A 20,916-nucleotide genomic window follows, 5' to 3' on the forward strand; every position below is an offset into this window, starting at 1 on the left:
GTACTCCCTTCTGTCTTTGTAAGACTTGGGTTCTGGCTTATCCACCTTTTTGGCAGGTGCCTTCTGCTGTTCGGCAACCGTCCTGCCATCCTCACGGAGTATGTCATCCTCCATTCTGGCGTGTTGCTCTATCCGTTCCATCAATTTAGCCAAGGTGGCTACTGGATGTTTATTCAATGAACGGCGCAGCTCCCCCCGAACAGGCAAACCAGTTTTGAACGTAGCAATTGCATACTCTTCACTGCAACTTTCAATCTCGTTGAAAGTTTCCCAGTACTTCTTTGCATAATCCCTGATCTGCTCGTTCTCCTCCTGCTTCATGGTGGAAAGACTCTCAAAAGTCTTTGGGGCCTTTCTGCTCGTTAAGAACCGAGCAGTGAATTCCTCTGCCAACTGCCTCCATCCTCGTATGGATCGTGGGGCCAACTTATGAAACCAGGATAAAGCCACCTTGCCAAGACTGGAGGGAAACATCTTGCACAAGATGGAATCATCCCCCTCATGCATAAACATGGCCTGTTGGTAATGCTGTATGTGAGCTACGGGATCCGTATTTGTCTCGTAAAGTACGAATGCACCGTGCTTCACTCTGCTCGGCAACCTTGCTTCTTGTAGCCTCTTTGTAAAGGGAGAGGCTGCAATATTACTCAGGGCCTTGCGTGCTGCTTCTCGTGCAGTCACTGTCCCATCCTCTTCCTCCTTTGACTTGTGGGCCGTAGCCTTGACCCAATCAGCATCAGGTCTCTCGTACCTGTCTCGATGATGCTTTCTTGTGTCCTCTTCCTCGGGGGTAGAACTCCGGTCTCTGCTCCTCTTTTTTCGTGAAGAAGTCTTTCTCTCCGGTGTTCGGCTTCTACTTGTTCTTCCCCTTTTTCGTGGAGAAGCTTCGTGACGCCCTCTAACAGGACTTCTGCTCCTTCTTCCTCGTGAAGGATCTTTTCTGTATTGTACCATAGCATACCTACTGCCTCTAGAATTTCCTCGAGACAGGCCAGAATCCTCCGGATGCTCCCTAATTCTTTCCAATTCTCTGATCTCATGCTCTCGTTTTTTAATCAGACGAGCATACTCCTCGACTTCTTGCCTCTTCCTATCAAGAACGTCGTCACTATGGTGCACACTCCTGGAGTGCGCGATTAATTCATCCCTTTGATGGGATTTACTCCTTCTCGTGGATCTTGAAGCCGTCTCTCCATCTCCTCTATTTTTGGAGTTATGATGCACGGTAAGGGGGCGGTCCTTACTCGTGTTCCTTCTGTGCCCACCCTGGGGCTTTCTCGGAGCCCCGGGTGGTGATTTGTCCCTTCCCTCGCCTAACACATCTTTTGGTTCATGCGGCGTTGCTGGAGTTACTTCCACCATGGTCGTATTTCAAAAGGGAATTCTTTCGTTTCCCACAGACGGCGCCAATTGTAGGGGGATGAAAACAATTGACGCTTCGGATCAACTGGATTGCAACGGCTTATTCGTGCCTCTTCACCGGAACCCTAGCTCGACGTCTGAACCCTAATCTGCAAAATAGACAGGGGGTGAGTGCACCTTTGCCTCTCGTGGCAAAGGCCCTCCGATGCCTTTGTTAGTATCACGTACTAGCAGTTAAACCCTAATTATCAGTAGGAAAGCAATAATAATGCAACGTATTGCGTACCTCTCACCTCTAGGTTTTCCTCATATTTATAGATTTATGGATGCTTGCTGTCCAAGCATCCTTATTGCCATAGGATTTCTTAACTCGTATAGGAAACCCAGGATATCAAGGAGTCTCGTTTCCTTTATCAGTTTATGGAAAAGAGTCATTTTAGGATTCTTTTCCTTTAAGAGCCGAACATCCCATACTCGTTGGGTATCTTTCTCAGATCCTATATTCTTGGGATCTTTATCCCTATATGAGACATGACTATTCTGGAATCTTCCAGAGTATTCTCTCTGCTCCTACTCTCGATTGGAGTTCCATATTTGTTCGGCCGTCTCATAGCCGAACAGACGGCTTGGACCAGTTACCTCACATGTAACTGGTCCTTGAGCCCGTACAACCTTCCTGGACCATTGACTTCTCATGTCACTGGTCCATATTGCCGAACACTTGTTTAGCATGATGACTGTCCTGTCTATATTCAAACTATGGTCCCACGTACCATTTATTCGGATATCGATTGCATTGCTTTCAACCCGTGATCACTCGTATCACGTGCTAGGTTCTTTACAACATCTGTTCGGCTGTATCATAACCGAACAGTCTATTTATAGCCATGACTTCTCATATCACTGGTCCATATCGCTGTTCACCGAACTGCTCGGCGATAAGTCCAGTCGTATTTACCACGTGTTCCCAAACATCACGTGTTTGGTAACTAAATGTATCTGCTCGGGAATACCTCCCTACAGGAGTATATTGATGTTTTTGCATGGGTACCAGAGGAAATGCCCGGAGTGGATGCAGGTGTGATCTGTCACCATTTAAACATTAACCCTCAGCACAAGCCGATCATTCAGAAAAAACGAAGGGTAGCCGTGCAGCATGTAGATGCAGTGATTGAGGAGATCGATGCTTTGCAGAGATTACAGAGTCCCAAAACTACCAAGGAAGTCCAAAGGCTGACTGGGATGGCAGCAGCACTAAACAGATTCATCAGTAGGTCAAGTGACAAATGCAGACCCTTTTTTCAGCTACTGAAAAAGAGGGAGGGATTTGAATGGGGAGCAGAATGTGAGCAAGCTTTCCAGGACCTGAAGAAGTACCTGGCCGAGCCCCCACTGTTGTCAACTCCACGGCCAGGTGAGTCTTTAATTCTGTACTTAGCTGTTTCCGAGCACGCAGTAAGTGCAGTCATGTTGAGGGATTTGGGGATCGAGCAAATCCCCATTTATTATGTTAGCAAGACATTGTTGGATGCAGAGACGAGATATCTGCCTTTAGAAAAACTTATCCTGGCACTTAGGACAGCAACCAGGAAATTGCCACACTACTTCCAAAGCCATAAGGTTGTGGTTTATACTGAGTATCCATTAAAATCACTGCTTCGAAAGGCAGATTTCTCGGGAAGAATCTCGACGTGGTCCGTGGAGTTAAGTCAGTATGATCTCGAGTATCCGCCACGCACAGCAATTAAAGGCCAGGTGTTGGCTGATTTTGTGGCAGAGTTTTCCCCCACTGTTGCTCCCTTGCCTCCTACGAGAAAGGAACAGGCAGCTAAGACATCATCCTTGAAGGATCAACCCGTAGCCGACGAACAGGATCCCAAAGAATGGAAGTTATTCGTTGATGAATCAGCGTGTAATACTGGTTCTGGAATTGGAGTTGTCCTCTTTCCTCCTCAAGGAGTTCTGATTGAACTCTCTGTTCGGCTTGGATTCAGTGCATCGAATAATGTGGCTGAATATGAAGCACTCTTGGCAGGATTGAGAAGTGCGAAGACCCTTAAAGCAGAACGGGTCAGGGTGTATTGTGATTCCCAGCTTGTTGTGAATCAACTGTCCGGCGAGTACGAGACTCGGAATGAAAAGATGGTAGCCTACGTGTAGGCAGCAAAAGACTTGCTTGATACCTTCGAGAGGGTATATATTGAGCAAATAAGTTCTGGACAGAATGCTCATGCAAATTCTTTAGCTTGGTTGGCTGCAGCAGTACCAACAGAGTTCAAAAGAAGGGTAGCAGTAGAATACCTAAATGAGCCTAGCATTGGGAGGAGTGTAGACTTGGTCTTGGACGTGAACCAAGGACCAAGTTGGATGGATCCAATAATGGAGTTCTTACGAGACGAGATACTCCCTTCTGATAAAAAGGAGGCCCATAAGATAAGAGTCAAATCTGCTAGGTTTTGGCTCTCCCCAGAGGGTAAGTTGTATAGGAAATCCTTTACAGGTCCCTATTTGCTATGTGTACATCCTGAGATGGTACAGAAGTTCCTTCATGAGATCCACGAGGGAACATGTGGGAGCCATGCTGGAGGGAGATCCATTGCCCACCGAGCAATTACTCAAGGCTACTGGTGGCCACACATGCAAGAAGATGCAAAGGTTTATGTAAAGATTTGTGAGAAGTGCCAAAAATTCTCACCAATGATTCAAACACCTGCCGAGGATCTGGTGCCTTTGACGAGTCCCTGGCCTTTTACCCAATGGGGAATGGATATCGTGGGCCCATTGCATAAAGCAACTGGGAATCGAAAATTCCTGCTTGTAGCAACTGATTATTTTACGAAGTGGATTGAGGCAGGACCATTGGCCAAAATCACTGAACCTATGATAGAAAAGTTCGTATGGAAAAGCATCATCACTCACTTTGGGGTCCCTTATTCATTGATTACAGACAATGGATCCCAGTTTCAGAAGAAATTCAAGGCTTTTTGTGCCCAGTATGGAATACGAAATTATTATTCCACTCCGGCCTACCCTCAGAGTAATGGGCAAGCAGAGGCATCCAATAAAACTATCCTAGATGGGATAAAGAAGAGACTGCACAAAGCAAAGGGAAAATGGCCTGATGAGTTACCGTTAGTTTTGTGGGCTCACCGAACAACGCCTAGGAGGTCTACGGGAGAGACCCCCTATTCGTTGGCATTTGGAACAGAGGCTGTCATACCTCTGGAAGTGGGTCTGCCGACCAACAGGACATCTTTGGTTGAAAGTGGAGGCAATGACAGGGCCCTTGAAATCGAGCTTGATCTTGCCGAGGAGAAGAGAGAAAAGGCCTTGGTACATCTTGCTTCTTACCAAGAACAGCTGATGAAAAGCTACAACAAACATGTTCATCCTAGAGAATTTGGTGTTGGGGACCTTGTGCTAAGAAAAGTGATCGGCAACACCAAGGTGGCAAATGAAGGCAAGCTGGGGGCCAACTGGGAAGGCCCGTATAGAGTAACTGAGATTGTGGGCATAGGAGCCTATAGATTGGCAGATCTGGATGGTGATCCAATTCCGAGGCCTTGGAATGTTCATAATTTACGAAAGTTCTTTGTTTAGAAGTATTAAAATCTGTTTTAGATTTGCACTACGTGATTGTGTGGGAATTACGAATATAATTCCCTTGTTCTATATTTTAGTTGCAGGGGGTACGAATAAACGCCCTCTTGAGTTTTACCGATTATGAATAAAATCACTTTTTTAGTATAATTGTTATGTTCTAATCTAGAATATTGGTATTTGTTTTAAATACGAACTACGAGATTAGTTTCCCTCATTCGTATTGGGGAGCAGGGTATACAGTTCAGTACGTGAAACTGAAACACAAGTATGAAACACTTGTAAGATTTTCAACACTTTAAGTACGTGATACTTAGGCATTTTTGTATGAATACATCCAATACACAAGTAGTTCTAAGTACGTAATACTTAGAAGTTGTGGTGTGAGTACGTGAAACTCAAACGAATGCAAGTACGAGACTCTTGTAAAATGTTTATTGGCATGGCTTGAAAACATAATGAGTATATGTTAGCCACATTTGTTCAAGTACGAGAAACTTAAATACATTAAGTACGTGACACTTAAATACAAGTATAAAACACTTGTGTGATTTTCAAACAGTTAAGTACGTGACACTTAAACACAAGTATGAAACACTTGTGTGATTAAGTATGAGCACACTTATATGCCTTAAACTTAAAGAACTATTCAAGGTGAAACGCTTTTAAGTACGTGAAACTTAACATTCAGAACAGGAAATCATGTGTGAAAGATTTGCTAAAAGTACGAAATACTTATGCAAACAAATGATGCTTAAACAGTACGAACTACTTAGATTGAAAAATTGCATACGAACAGATGCAGCAAACATGGAAGCCGAGCAAAACATAAAAGTTATGCCACGAAGGGCCGAATACCTGTTTTAAAATAAAGTATTGATAGTACTGGTACCACGCAGGGTAAAGAAGGCTATGGTCATGCAAGACCAGCCGGATGATTTTTAAAAAAACTACCTGTTTACTATCTTAATCCAGGTTCTGAACCTCAGGAGGGACATCAGCCTCATCAACAGCAGTAGCAGTTTGTACCTCTGGGATAACAATCTCAGTGGTCACTTCCAGAACAGATGATTGCACAACGTCATTTTGTGCTTCAACTTGTATTTCTTCATCAACGTCTGCAAAATCGTCAATCTGTTGATCAACATCGTCTGCTGGAGCTGCAACTTGGCGACTTGGTAGATCATTCTCAACCCATAAGGGAGAATCCTCAGCAACTCCTGCCTTTGTAAGGCACGCCTCCCAGCAAGCAACCCAGATTTGGTCTTGAATATCAAGCATCTACTCGACATAACTTGATGTTGTGGCGTCAAAACCCTTCTGATAACCATCTTCAAAGGATGCCTTTTTGGTGTTGTCCATCCCGGCCAGAACTTGATGCAGACTCTCCTCCGTGGTCACAAGCTTGCCCTTTGTCTCAGACAAGTCAGCTTTAGCTTTATCTCTCTCTCTCTAATCTCGTGACTGTTCGGATCAGCCTGGTGTTGTCATTTAAAAGCCTGATCCTCTCGGCTTCAGCTTCCTGGAATTTTTGGCCCAGTACGACCATTTTTTGGATAAACTATAGCAAATACCAAAATGTGAGTAACCTTTTTCTTAAAACTTACAAAGATGAAGCTTTAAAGAAGAGAAGTTTTTATTACCTTGGTTCCACTGACGAGACCAGTGGACACAAGCCGATCAGGGGGAGCCAAAGACTCTTTCTGTAAGTCAACAGGGAGTAGCAACCCTTGGGCCAGAGCAAGTGCTGTCTCCGACGAACTAGCACTATCCCCGACGTGAACGGGACGGTCTCCTCTAGTGAATAGAGGAGTCCATGTTTGAGGAAGTACTTGGGTAGTTGGTGAAACGGGGTGATGTGTTTTGGTGTCTGCTTGAGAAGCAGTACCAGTAGGGTCTTCTGATCTAGGCCGTTTGTCTCTGTGAGCATCACTGGCCTCTATGGTAGTCTCCACTTCACGAGATGAAGTGGAGCGGTTCGAACCTCCTCTGTTACGACGGGGTGCAGGAGGGGCGTTCCCTGTGGAAGCTACCCGACCAGATCCCCGTCCCCGAGAAGAGACGGTAAGGAGAGAGCTGAGGTTTAAAGGCTGACGTGTCATGGTGCTAGAGTTAGGAGACAATTGAGAGTAACCTGAAGAGGATGATTGACTGGTGTCAAGATTCACTACTGGCTGTTCGGGTTGAAGAGGAATGACCTGTCTGGATCTTCGAACTCTAACTCGAGGTAACGGAACTCCTTCGGAAATAGGGATTTCACCCAATTGACCAGCTACAGTTACACCTGCGTTGGCTCTTGTGCTCCTAGGCTGAGGAGCAGTTGATGTGGAGGCAGCACTGGTGCTGGGGTGAGCAAGCCTCCTGCCGATAACGCCTCTGTACGCAGGATCGTATCCCAGAAGCACGTCAGCGTCACGACCCCGACCAGCTGTTCGGGTACCAGGCACGCCTTTATATTTTAGGACTTTGTTAATATCCTCTGTTCGGATGTTGCTTGGTGTACGTCTGGGACGATGATTAACGTTTTCAGTTGCAAAGTTCAAATCGAAAAACCAAATTTAGTACATGGAAAGGCTACGAGAAAGCAGTAAATGAAGAATTGTAAAAGGGTAAAATCAAGAGCATACGTGGATAGCCCCATATGTGGGGGCAATGGAGCCCCAGCACTTGGCCATCTTCCCCTAAAGGCTCGAATGCTCCAGTCACATAGAGGAAGTCGATCTCATGGTCACGAGCAGAATCTGGCAGATTGAGCACGAAGCGCTTCTCTGCTCTCCTAACTTTGAAGTAGTAAGTATTGTACTCAGGGTTTAGTACTATACTATACCACCACTGGATGTCCCAGATTCCTAAATTGGTCTCTAGAATCCCATTTAGGGCTATAGTCCCCATTATCAATCTGAAAACGTTCGTAGAAACTTGCATGGGTGTAAGACGGTACCAGCTTAAAATCTGGCGAAGTAATGGATGAAGGGGGAAACGGACCCCGCCTTCGACAATGGACACGATTGGGATACACATTCTATCCCACGATCCAGCGTCCCTATCCGCTCCTAATGGGGCGAGTTCAAGCCCTACGTTTTCAGGAATATTGTATTTTTCTCTAAATGCCGCCATGGCAGCGGGGGTATCACAAAGCTTCCTAAACTTACTGGGTCTAGGAGGGTTGTCATCCGCCATGAGTATATTCAGAAAAGAAGAAAAGATGGAGATGGGTACGAATTGAAACCCTAGAAACGACCCACAAAATCTGAGAATGAGATCTCAGATGGAAACCTAAGAAGAAGAAAGGGAATGAGAGCGAGAATCTTACAAGAATATTGTGACGATTCCATGGAGTGCAATCAAGTTTGCAGACGGCGGCAATGGCGGAAAGCTTTAAAGAGAAAAACTGAAAGTTTGAATGTTTTGGATGAAAAACCAAAAAGAACCCTTTCAGGGGTTTAAGGGTAAGAGACGGAGACGAAACGTCTCCTCTCACGCCGTTACAAGTAAAAGTAACGGAAAGCAGAAACTTTTCTGACGCCGTTTCATAGAACGTCAATTCACATTTAATGTAAAAGCGTACGATATGCGCCACGTGGAGTCATTACCTCGAGATGGTATAATGACAGAGGCGCCAAAAGGCATCAATGAGATATTGAAATTATGACTGCACGGGATCAAAAGAGTTTGGTCTAGATAGAATTCTGTTTCTAAGCATCATATATTGCCCCCGAACAGTGGTAAATACATGAAGCTGGGGAGCAATTGTAGGGAGGTATTCCCGAGCAGATACATTTAGTTACCGAACACGTGGTAAATACGACTGGACTTATCACCGGGCAGTATGAAGAACAGCAATATGGAACAATGACATGTGAAGTCCTTGGTCCATACAATCTGTTCGGCTAAATAAAGGCCAATGACACGACAAGTCACTGGTGTAAACTATCTGTTCGGCAGATAAGAGACATTCTAATTACATTTGGACCAAGTTACATGTGAAGTCCTTGGTCCAGGTAGACTGTTCGGCCATGAGACAGCCGAACAAAGAAGGAGCTCTCGAGAGTAGGGGGATAAAGATCCCAAGAATATAGGATCTGAGAAAGATACCCAACGAGTATGGGATGTTCGGCTCTTAAAGGAAAAGAATCCTAAAAGGACTCTTTTCCATAAACTGATAAAGGAAACGAGATTCCTTGATATCCTGGGTTTCCTATACGAGTTAGGAATCCTATGGCAACAAGGATGCTTGGACAGCAAGCATCCATAAATCTATAAATATGAGATAAACCTAGAGGTGAAAGGTACGCAATACTTTGCATTCTTGCTTTCCTACTGATAATTAGGGTTTGATTGCTAGTACGTGATAATAACAAAGGCATCGGAGGGCCTTTGCCACGAGAGGCAGAGGTGCACTCACCCCCTGTCTATTTTGCAGATTAGGGTTCAGACGTCGAGTTAGGGTTCCGGTGAAGAGGCACGAATAAGCCGTTGCAATCCAGTTGATCCGAAGCATCAATTGTTTTCATCCCCCTACACATTTCACTCGTCCCGTCACGTTTGCGCCACCTCCTCGGTTGTTGTACTCTCGGTATGTCAGAAGCTCGCCGTGAGAATCTCCCATCGGCTCCCATCCCAATGGGTTGAATATGGCATCAATGAACGATTCCATGACAATCACTGTGGAGAATTTTCTCCATGGTCGTCCCAAATAGGCGTTGGTTGCTACGTTGGTTGCAATTTCTGGCGAAGCTTTAAGAGAGCAATTTTGAATCACATATCCCGAGGTTTCCTTCAGACTATCCCGAGAGTGGGCTGTGAACACCGCGCCAGTATCATGGGCAAACAGATTGCAGTTTTGGAATAATGCCCTTGCATCTCCAAAAATAAAATGGACTGTGCCGAAGATGTCACATTCTCGATAAAATTGTTGTGTGCTGTCTGCAAATAATGTGTCTTGATACCCTGTTATCTTGCACTTGTAAAAAATGGCATACTCAGCATGACAGTACAAAGCCACTGCTTGGGTGCCCGGTCCGGTCGAGTTCTCAACGGTTATGTCTTGCAATAAAAAGTGTGCCCCCTCCAAACCTACAAAACAAAGCATCAATATGGACATTAATTAGTACAAATAACAGTGAGGATCAGGCTTTTTTTAATAATGGTCCCCAAAGTATTTTCAGATTTTCAATTTCGTCCCCATTGTACAAAACGTGTTTATTGCATCCCCAATGTATTCAATCCGCGTTTGAATGGTCCACATAGCACACGCCGTTTAGACTTGCCGTCTAAACCAGGGGTATTATAGTCAAACACCCATTCTCCCACGTTCCACCCACTTTCCCCTACTTTCCCATTCTCTCCACTCTCACTCGCCTCTCCACTCTCACTCCTGATGTACGAAAAACCCTAGAAAGGATGGGTCCTCAAAAATCAACTCTCTGATCTTAGAATATTGTTCATCTCGAAACTGTAAGAAGAAGAATCTTGTACGATATTCAGTGCTGTGAAGATTCGGTGGTGGTAAAACCCTACAAGAACAGGTAATGTGCATTGAAGTCAAATTTTTTTTCACTTTCGACACTTTTTTCTTCCTTTTCCTTTTGGCATATAATATGTATGAGTTGTTGCTTTCTTGGACCCATTGTATTATATATTCTGTGTTTGAGTTGTCCCTTTCTAGGGATCCATTATATTATATATTCTGTAAAGACATGCATTGTTATGTTTTCAACCTTTATTTGGATGCTCTATTTTCATAGCTAGAGGCTCTGTTTTTTTGTTTTTAAAGTTTGCTAGTGCAATATAGCCATCCAAAAGTTAGTCCATTTCCATTCAAAAAGGTTACAGTAGAATGGGTTTGTTCAGAACTTGCATCAGACATGCTCATCTTTTCGTTATTCGGTGAGCAATGCTCTGTTTTTGGTTGTGTATATATATGAGAGAGGAGACAGATTTTGGCGGGTGTTTTTCCCTCCAATTCTTCAGGTGCCTAAAATGGCGAGATGGAAGGGGGAAAGTCAAAGAATGGGTGTTTTGACTATAATGCCCCTGGTTTAGACGGCAAGTCTAAATGGTGTGTGCCATGGGGACAATTTAAAGACGGGTTGAATACGTTGGGGATGCAATAGACACGTTTTGTACAATGGGGACGAAATTGAAAATCCGGAAATACTTTGGGAACCATTCTTAAAAAAAAAGCCGTGAGGATCACGATAAATAAATCCATGACCAACTTAACACGCATCGAATTGAGATTTAACTTTTTTTTGACGCTGTGACTGACCACATCGTTCGATCTGTCTTTGTAGAATTTGTTTCAGAGATAGGTGATTGATCAAACCGTTTCGAGAACTAATTTTTTTGCTTTGTTCTAAGACATCCTAATCAAAAAGTATCCAATAGTTGTCTTTTTTGTCTAGCGAATGCCTAAGGTATCCCCTCTTACGGTGTACCCATGTTATGCCTTCAAGTGGTTATGTTATATATGTCATTTTGAGAGAACACCATAATAATGGCATAACACTTTTTTTACGTTCAATGGGTTGCTGAATGGGGTTGATTTTGTATGGCGACTCTCAAGGCCAACATTTCTGATATGGGATGGAGGTTGAATGGCCTTTAATCGGAGGCTTATTCAAGTTTCAATTGGCCCTCTCTCGATGTACCCTTTGTCGAGCTTTTAATAAAATTTTGTTGCCGATAAAAAAAAAAATACTTTTTAAGGAGTACACCATTATAATAAAAATGTTGTGCCATTTTTTGAAAAGTGTTATGTCTTTGAGGAATGACTTCGGTGTCCCCAGTTATTTTGGGGACACCGTAACTTTTGGCATAACAAAACCATTATGAGTATAACCAAAACCTATTACAAGCAAAACAGAACTATAACAAGGCATAACTTGTTTGTTTGATTGATTTTTTGGATACTCCTTGGTTATGCCTTGTTTAGGTTCTATTATGCTTATAATAGGTTTTAGTTATGCTCATAATGGTGAAGTTATGCCAAAAATTATGGTGTACCAAAATGACCGGAAACACCATAGCATCATCCGTCTTTGAGTGTAATAATAATAAAAAATGTTACTTCCTCCGTCCCTTTTTTAGAATCCAGTATTTCATTTTGGGCTGTCCCTTAATAAGTGTTCATTTTGTAAAGTTAGTGGGTAAAAGTTAGTGCATTGTCTATTTTACCCCTAAAAGTAGATCTCTTTTTGAAAAGTAAGTGAGTAAAAGTGTAATGATAATGGATAAGTAGGGAAAGTGGAGGAAAAAGTTGATGTGAAAAGTATAATGATGATGTTTTTTTAATAAGTTGGAATTACGAAGCAGGACACTTAAAAAGGGACGGAGGGAATATGTCATTTGTGAAAAAGTGTTGTGCTTTTGAATGGTTAATGTTATGTCTTCTAATGGTTATGTTATAAGGGGATATGAGGGGATACCCTAGCATTCCCTTATGTGTTTGTTTAATGTGAACTTTTTTCAACATCGATTTATATTTTTCTATTTTTCGATACGTCTCATCGAAACACACGATTAATCTCAAAAGTTACGACAAAGTGCTTAAAGAAAAAGTATGCTAAAAAAGTTATGGACAAAAATGTTTACAAGAACGCAACCTATGTTTAGATCTTGAAACGTGGGTGTGTTGGTATTCTTCCTTTACTGTACGTTTCACCATTTTGTCATTGTTCAGTCTCATTTTTTTTTTAAAATTTTGGGAGCTTTATTTTGTGGTGGTGGCGAATGGTGGTTTCTGGAGATGGCAATGTGGGGGCAAGAGAGAGGTTGCGGGGATTGGAGCTAGAGTCCAACAGTCAGGGATTCCCAATTGCTTGTGTGGGGAACCCCTAGCTATTGGAAACAGAGCCCTAAGCTCCAATACCAATTGTTGGGATTAAAACTGATTCAACTACGCACTCAACCTCACCAACACATACAAAAATAGGATTTTTGGTTACTATAAATCACAGAACACAAATGCAAGAAGAAAAGTAAGCAACACATGCACAAGATATACAAGGTTCAGCAACTGTCTACTCCTCGGGAGTCACACCAGTTCTGAAAACGCCCACAAGTCTCTCTCAAAAGTTACATCTTTTCTAAAGTTCTCCGAAGTTCTCTTACCCTTAAAAAACAATTTAGCTAGGAACTTATATTTATTGGCAAATAAACCGACTTAAAGCTAAAAGTCGACCTGGCCTTGGGCGAGAGCCGGTCTGGCTCTTGACCCAAATCAGGATTCACACCTAAAAGCATGAAGTGAAAAAATGTATATAGTGTCTATCATATTCCTATACTGTTTACAACGGTTATGTTCAAAATACGCTTGATGTTTACCATAGTTAATTTTCCATGTACGTTAAATTACTAGCTAGGTGACTACAATACACATGAAGAGACTTTTTTTTTAGTAAAAAAACTAAATAAAAGAAAGTACCAGTCCACAGCCCTTAAAGGCAAAATACATAAGATTATGTTTCTCGGCCCAAAAACAAGAAGGGCGGAGAAAAAAACCGAACTTTACTTCAAAAAACAGCTGAAATTGGCGTACATATTTGTGAGTTCGATAATAAAGATGGGAAATGATATGCTAGCAATGATAGAAGTGGCAATTGCAAGGCCTAAAGAATGGACTAACATGGCGTAAGTGCCTGAAAGGAAAGCGACCATCATCGCAACCATGGCATGATGGCAATTAAAGACATAGAGGAACAAAGAGGAAGAGGAGGCCTTGCTCTCCTTAGGTGTTGTTCCTCTTACGGAAATTTTGGGCTTTTTGAGGTTGTTTGTTTACAAGGTATAGCTAGACAGCTTATTCCTCTTAGCTTTTTGGGCTATTTTGTCCGTATATTCAAAAAAAAAAATTTGCGTGTTTTAGTTTTGCATCAAATTTTTGTGGATTATTGGCTCATCTTGACAAGACGAATCGAAAATGTAAAAAATTATAACTTTTATTTAAATCTTTTGGAAATAGCTACAAAAAAAATTGAGTTGTTTGGGCTTTTTCTTGGGTTAAACTAACAAAAATTTGAACACAAAATTTAGACTAAAAAAATAGAGTGAGGACACAACAGCCCTAAAAGCTAGGAGGCCTGTTTGGTTTGAGTTTAGAGAGGTTTTAAAGTGTAATGAGTGAAAAACGATAGATACAAAAAATTTATTAGGTACCATGCACAGGGGTTTTGAGTACCCCAAACTAAAAATCCCAAAAAGTCCAATAATTCCATAAGAGGAACAACATCTCGAACAAGCCGATAGGGAAGTCCGGCTCCTCTCCAATTCCATACAAATTGAAGAATCCTCCAATTCCACATCCAAAGGTCACGATTAATTCATTAAATTATCTTCTTGATAAGTGCCAAAATATTCATATTTTGGCCCTCCAAATTACATTTGTTAGTCATTTATTTTTGTTAATTGATTTTTATTTTGTTCTTTTGTTGTTTATAGGTTGTTCGAGCCCGTTGTCCGAGACTTTGGATAAAAAGAAGATTTTAAAGAAGTTTGGGGTTAAAATGCGAAATGATCCAAAATCGAGTGGTTCATTTATTATTTACTGAAGTTCAAGGGCCTTTGTGTGATTAAGGTTTTCAATTCCTATATAAACACTTTACTAATTGACTTTAGGTCAGTCTGGCAGCCCGTGGACAAAAAAGAAAAAAACGTCAGCAGCTTTTGAGAGAAAAAAGGGCTACTGATCAAAAGGACGGGACTGCCGATTCTTTTCATTCGGAGTATTGTTTGATTTTCTTCTTGTCTTTCTATCAAGTTTTTTACACTTTGTTCAATTACTTGCCTGCCGATAATTCGTATTAATTTTTGTCTTTCATTAAAGTTATTCGTTGATACTTATTTATTAATTTATTTCTTTAGCTTATTTCGTATTCGGAAGTATGTTTCAATCTAGGATTTCTTTTATTTTTTATTTAATGTTGAGGGAGTAGTCGTAAAGGTAGGGTTGCGGGGTCATTAGCACACTGTGGCCAGATCGGACACGTTCTGCTCCTGTTTTGGAATAATAATGGAAAAGACAATTTTAGGTTAACAAACAACATTCGTTAGACAAACCTGGGCATTGTCGGAGCCCATGTGAACGGGGGAATGGGGGTCCAAAACTCATTCTCCACTGCGCATGAGTAAACGGCGACCATAAAGGTTCGCATCTTTCGGGGTATCTTTTTCTCTCTAAAATTGAATGTTTTTAAGAATATCGAATGGAGCAGGTTAATCCGGACTGGTTGCGAGTGCTATGAACCCTACGATTTTACCTCCTTTTAATTTTCTAGAAAAGCACATTCAATTTTCTTGTTTTAGTTAATCTCTCAATCAATCGTCAAAGGGTGGCTACCTAAGAGCCCGTTAAATTAGTAACAACCCAAGTTTTTAGTCAGCACACATCACCGTGTTTGTGGATTCGACTCCGGTCTTACCGGATATTGTGCTACGTCGATCTTCGCCCTACGCTTGGGGCAACTCATTAATTTAGGTCTAAGAAATCGTCAAGCACTTCTTTTTTTCCTTTTCCTAATTTTAACTCAATTGCTACTCAATGAGCACTCAATTACTAATATGACTTCCCTTCATTAGCTAAGGTTTTCCCTTTGGTACATAGTGGTGGTGCTTTTAGAGTTTGGATGGATGAACTTTATCTTTTATGAAGCCTTTTTTTTTTTTATAGAATTGATTGAAGCTTCACAAATCTGAAATTCAAATAGAGTTAGAAAAGTGCAAATTAGCATCGAGACTACGACCCCTCTTTGGCTCCACCAAGAATATTCTTCCCTCCATCAGTCGCAACTTTCAAAAACTATTGGACCACACTAAATCTAAGCTCCATATATATAAGTGAACGATTCAATGCCAAGTGGTATGGGCCAGAGGAAAAAAGAAGAAGAGGTGAATGCCACATTTGGCATTATACTTACATGTGAAAGAAAGCAACCACGTTTTCTCACATAAATAAAAGATCGTATATATCTAATTTGAAAAACTATTGATTGGGACAAACCATAGAAAGTATAGATCTAATTTCAACTTACTAGTTTAGATCCTAGAAAATACATATCCTTTTTTTGAACCGCAATTTTTTTTTCATTAATTCTGAAATTGTTACAAGATTAATAGGAGCAAGAAAATAGCATCATGCTCAAAAAGCAATCGTTTACCCAATCCGAGATTCATACCTACGATTGGCAAGAAGTCAATCAAGGACACTCATTGGGACAAAACCCACCTAAAAGGGCCGAAGCTAACCCAACACCCCTATTGGTCTAAAAAAAAACCCATATATTACAATGAGCACAAAAAATTAGCCCACCAGCCCCCTCAACCCTAATAGCACTGTCATCGGAAAAGTGCATCCCTGCCACCACCGAAACCTGGGAAAGCTCCCATTGCTGCCCTGGAGCAACACAGACGTCACTTCACCATTGACTGCACCGAAGCCTCAAAACAGAACCGCTGGAACAAGCCCTTCTTGTTATTCCTGAAGCACACCACCACCGCCACACCGTAGCCTCCACCAAGCTGCCATGCTGCCTTCGCCGAGAACCCCTTGCTGCCGCAAACGCCACCCCACAACTTTAAAAAAAAAAAAATTAAAAGGTCACTTTTTTCAACTTGAAGTGATTTCTTTTTTCTTTTCTTTTTTTTTCTTTTTTTAACCAAAATATAAATCAAACCAAACCAAACCGAGTCTTAAGTCCCAATCACTTGAGGTCGGCTAATGAATTATTTTTCTCTATTGAACTCTGTTAAGAACCACTTGTTCACACAATTCTATTATACTCATATCTTTATGCATAACATCTACAAATATTCAAGAAACAAAAGTCTATAGTAGATCGAGATCTGTTTTTGCCTCCATCTCACTACATACACAACTAAAGAGGCTTTTCCACGCAATTACTTTTCCTGCCTAGCTCTCATGCATGAACGATTAATTCAACTTCCCTATCTAATTCTGAGGCCTCGTTCTCTTGAACTTAACTTAAATCTGGAAGTTTTATCTTTATTTGAATTTTTTTCGCATTTGTTATTGCTAAAAAGTGGTTATTTTTCAAAATACTTTGGTAAAAGTAGAAAAAATTTACTTTTTCGATTCCTCTCATCGAGACGATTCAATAACTCACAAAAGTTTGGCGCAAAACTAACAAATACAAAAAAAATTTAAATAAGGACAACTCCCAAATTTAAGTTAAGTTCAAGAGAACGGGATGTCAATCACATACACTATTATACAATATGTGGATGATCCAATGCCAAGTAGTATGGCCACATAGAAGAAGACGAAAAGAGGAGAAAGCTACATTTTGCATTAGACTAACGTTTTCTTTCTTTGCTTGCCAGACATTTCTTATCAAGAACAGTAATGGCAGAGCATTTGCTTTCTCATATACAGCATTGTGTATATGAGAGCCCGGCTCTTTCCCTGTGTGGAAGAGATAGCATTTTATTCCTTTGCGGGACATTTCTTCTCAAAAATTAATTACTGGAAATGGTAGAGCCTTTGCTTTAATTTGATGCCCCACACCTAACTAAATAAATTTCATATGATGTCATGGTGCTTACATCACATAGAAAACATTTGATAGACTCATCAATCTGGATTGTGGCAAAGTTATGCAAGAGTGGACGGCCAATTTAATTTGTATTGGAAAACCATGCTTAGTGAGATGATTTGCTCCTGTCTCTTTCCATGGAAATCGAGGTTCGAGTTCCACGAGAGGTGGAGTTTGAGGTTTCAGGACTATGAATAGTCTCTTAGTCCTCTCGTTGACTAACTTCTCACTAACTCCCGCTAATTATAAAATATGGCAAAATATATATATATATATATATATATATATATATATATATATATATCTTGTATTGGAATCAAATTCTTTCCGCCTCAGGTAGAACAAATATCATGTCTGCCCAGCCAATCACCTCTTGCCAACCCAGCACATAGAAGAGTCAAATAGATTGTAGTTTGTTCAAAATACATTAATTAAGTGATTTTCCTAATGGATGGTCTAGATTTGGACTATTTCCTCTGGTCTAAGTCCAAAATATGGACCGGAAATGATCTGAATCCAAAAAGAATTATTCACACACACATATATATATGTGTATTAATGGGAGTCTGACACACACGTAAAATTGAATATGTACATGCATTTTGCATATTTTGAATAACATTGAATTCATAATATTCGAAAGTTTAAGAACACATCTTTAAAATACAACTCCGGATATAATCGTGTCTGCAATCAATAGATGCATGTTAATCCTCGTACATCTAACGGTCTTGAACACGGTTGTATCCGGATTTGTGTTTTAAATGTGCATTCTACGTGCACAAACAGTCACTCGTATATTATTTCCCAGTAGTTCATAGTAATAAAATTTTAATGAAGTTTAGCTCCCACATCATGAACTTGGTTTATGATTATTTTCTAGGTGCACCACCAGTTAGAATATTACTATCGTAGTATTGAACACATATCAATGGGCATGAGCAGTACCACGTGTGTAAAGCCATGACGATGGTATAATCAAAATAGAAAGATGAAATCTGAGCCGTTCATTGTCGAAATGGACAGCCCAGATCCCCAATTTCAAAATAAGGGCAGCAATAAGGACATAAAAAATTGAAAGAACAACTTGATTTCCGAAATTTACCCATATCGAACGCTCTAATTTTAACGATTTCTAAACATTAGAATTTGCTTTCCATTCAAAATCGAAGTAATTTTAAAGACTGATCAAAGGGAATGATATAAACGAGTAATACAAATAGTACCAAAGTCCAAAGTACTACAAAAGAACATTCATACAACTCAAAAAACTGAGAACAAAGAATTATGATATAGTGTAAAGGCACCTGTATGTTTGATTTCGATGTTGCAATACCTCCATTTTTCCTTCAAGGAGTCGACACCCTAGTAGCTTTGAATTTTGAGTGAAGTAAACCAAGCTCATCCTTGATCTCGAGAGGGTTGGTTGTTTTGTTTCTCGTTCTCTTCACCCTCCTGCTCTCGAGCGTATTGTGCGTAAACCCGTACATCTGCATGATTTGGTTGTCCCCGAAGTTGAAAGCGCGGTCCATCTGCTTCAAACACCTCTCCACCGAATAATCCCCGAACTTCCCGCACGGCTTGCACCCGACGAAGTGAGTCACAAGCGGCCACCTATCGTCCCCGAGACCGGGATGGTAACTCTCGATCATCTCTTCGTACCTGTCGACCAGAACGCCCCAGTAACCGTGCAAATGGTACTTGCTCTCGATATACACCTTGTCACCCCATTTCTCCTTCTGCGTCGCGAGTATATAAACCATGGCAGACTGGTCATCGGCTTCGAAAACTGGCCGATCTTTAAGCTCCCGCGTGAGTAACCTCCCAGCCTCTTCCCTAACCGCCTTGGGACCCATTGGGGCCCAAACGTCAAGAATGTCCAACGACCACTGACAGTTCCTCAGCAAGAAACTACCCGTGTTCAACCCAACCCAGCTATGCCAGTCGTACACCATCACCTCCCAGCCGTGCAACACGAAGTTGTGATCCTCGTACCTCTCCCACGGGATCTCGAACGCCATATCGGTAAACATGGCATCGCTATCCATCCACCACAGGAACTCTACCTCCGGGTGAGCCAGCAAGAGGTTCCGGATCAACGGGAGCTTAGCCCAAAACCCCGTCATTTCCGCGTCGAACAAAGCAAAGTTGTAAAACACCTCGATCCCGTGAACCCTCGCGTAATCCATCTTGTTCTTGATCGACTTCACCAGGTAATGATCACCGAACGGGTTTTCACACGGTTTCGGCGAGGACCCGGTAACCAACAAGACCCGAGGCTTGTTGGGTCCCACGAAGTTGGGAAAATCAGGATTTTTTTCCAGCCACCCGGCTCTCTGCTCGTCCCAGTCAAGTATCTGGGGTCCCAGGGTGTAAGCCTCGCTGTAACTCTTGGGTTTTTCGTCCTCGCCTTCGTCCGCCCAAATCTTCGTCATGTCGGCGTTGGCGTAGCTGTACTCCGACGCCGCATCAGAGGCGGCGGCGGCGGCGGCATTGGTTGTTGTTACGGCCTCCTCGAGGACGCGGCGGCTGGAGGAGTTGAAGAAGTGCTCGCGGAACTCTTCGAGGTCTTGCTCCGGGGTCCCGAACCTCCCGGCGCCGATGTTGGCACGGATGACGAGGATCGTTAGCACCAGGCAGATGAGCGTTACTTTCCCGTTACGGAGGACTCGCTTGATGTGCCATAGCTGCTGCGGCCCGAAGCACCGTTCCAGCATTTTCGGGTCTATGTATTGTAGGTTGATGAATCCCGACCCAGAGCTGTAGCTCACGGGGCCGCGAGTGAGCACTTTACTTCTGAGGGCGTTGAGCTTCTGGTTCAAGTCGATGAAACGACGTTGTTGGTCCCCAAAAAGGTTGAATAATGACAAAGAGAAAAAAGTCCAAAAATGCCTTAGCGGTAATTGGAATTGGTCCAATCAAAGTATTTTTTTTTTTATATCGGCATAAAGATTATATTATTAGAAACTTGATAAGGATCCAATTGAAGTTACGATGCAGTTGCAATTTAGATCTCATTTGGTATAGAATTAGTGCCTAATGTTACAACACGTGATGGAGTTTTGTAGGGTTTGAAATCCAGTAATTTTGAAGCATCCTTGAATCTGCTACCTGCACGCATGGCTGCATTTTAGGTACTTTTCAATGGTTTCTTATGGAAAAATCCCAGAAATCATGGGATTCCTTTTGGCCAGTAGAATTTTGTTGGCTCTAGTAACTAAGATTTAAATATGTGGTTAGGTTAGTCACTAATATAGTTTTGAAAAACAATTTAAAAGTCAAAATTCAAGGATTTTTAGCTGATGACACGTGTTGCTTACAAGAAGATCCTCATGAAAAGTGTAAGGTCCATATTCTGTGGTCTCTCTTATTTGGCAATTCAATTGACAAAACACATTTTCTT

The 20,916-nt window shown here is 41.8% G+C and overlaps 2 protein-coding genes across 2 annotated transcripts; both read right to left on the reverse strand.

The window, feature by feature from the left end:
* Positions 1–9,472: 9,472 nt before the first annotated feature.
* Positions 9,473–17,423, reverse strand: LOC131323987 (pectinesterase-like). The gene is made up of 6 exons (XM_058355820.1): positions 17,280–17,423; positions 16,393–16,533; positions 16,271–16,349; positions 16,067–16,136; positions 10,233–10,339; positions 9,473–10,038 (listed from the first exon to the last, which is right to left on the reverse strand). The coding sequence occupies exons 1-6, from the start codon at positions 17,421–17,423 to the stop codon at positions 9,473–9,475; spliced, it is 1,107 nt and encodes a 368-aa protein (XP_058211803.1).
* A 1,213-nt stretch (positions 17,424–18,636) lies between these two features.
* LOC131324194 (xyloglucan 6-xylosyltransferase 2-like) lies at positions 18,637–20,353 on the reverse strand. Its single transcript, XM_058356049.1, has one exon. It carries the CDS (start codon positions 20,228–20,230, stop codon positions 18,863–18,865), a length of 1,368 nt encoding a protein of 455 aa, XP_058212032.1. The 5' UTR covers positions 20,231–20,353; the 3' UTR covers positions 18,637–18,862.
* Between the last annotated feature and the right edge of the window lie 563 nt (positions 20,354–20,916).

Source organism: Rhododendron vialii, chromosome 4a (assembly GCF_030253575.1).
Source record: "Rhododendron vialii isolate Sample 1 chromosome 4a, ASM3025357v1".
Taxonomy (NCBI): domain Eukaryota; kingdom Viridiplantae; phylum Streptophyta; class Magnoliopsida; order Ericales; family Ericaceae; genus Rhododendron; species Rhododendron vialii.

What these genes read in the sequence shown, in the direction of transcription:
- LOC131324194 (XM_058356049.1), bottom strand. Translation starts at nt 20,230, where the DNA reads ATGCTGGAACGGTGCTTCGGGCCGCAGCAGCTATGGCACATCAAGCGA.
- LOC131323987 (XM_058355820.1), bottom strand. Translation starts at nt 17,423, where the DNA reads ATGTCCCGCAAAGGAATAAAATGCTATCTCTTCCACACAGGGAAAGAG. An exon ending in GGCAAGCAAAGAAAGAAAAC is followed by an intron (nt 16,534 to 17,279) that starts GTTAGTCTAATG and finishes TTTTTTTTAAAG; the next exon opens with TTGTGGGGTGGCGTTTGCGG. An exon ending in GGTTCTGTTTTGAGGCTTCG is followed by an intron (nt 16,350 to 16,392) that starts GTGCAGTCAATG and finishes GCTCCAGGGCAG; the next exon opens with CAATGGGAGCTTTCCCAGGT.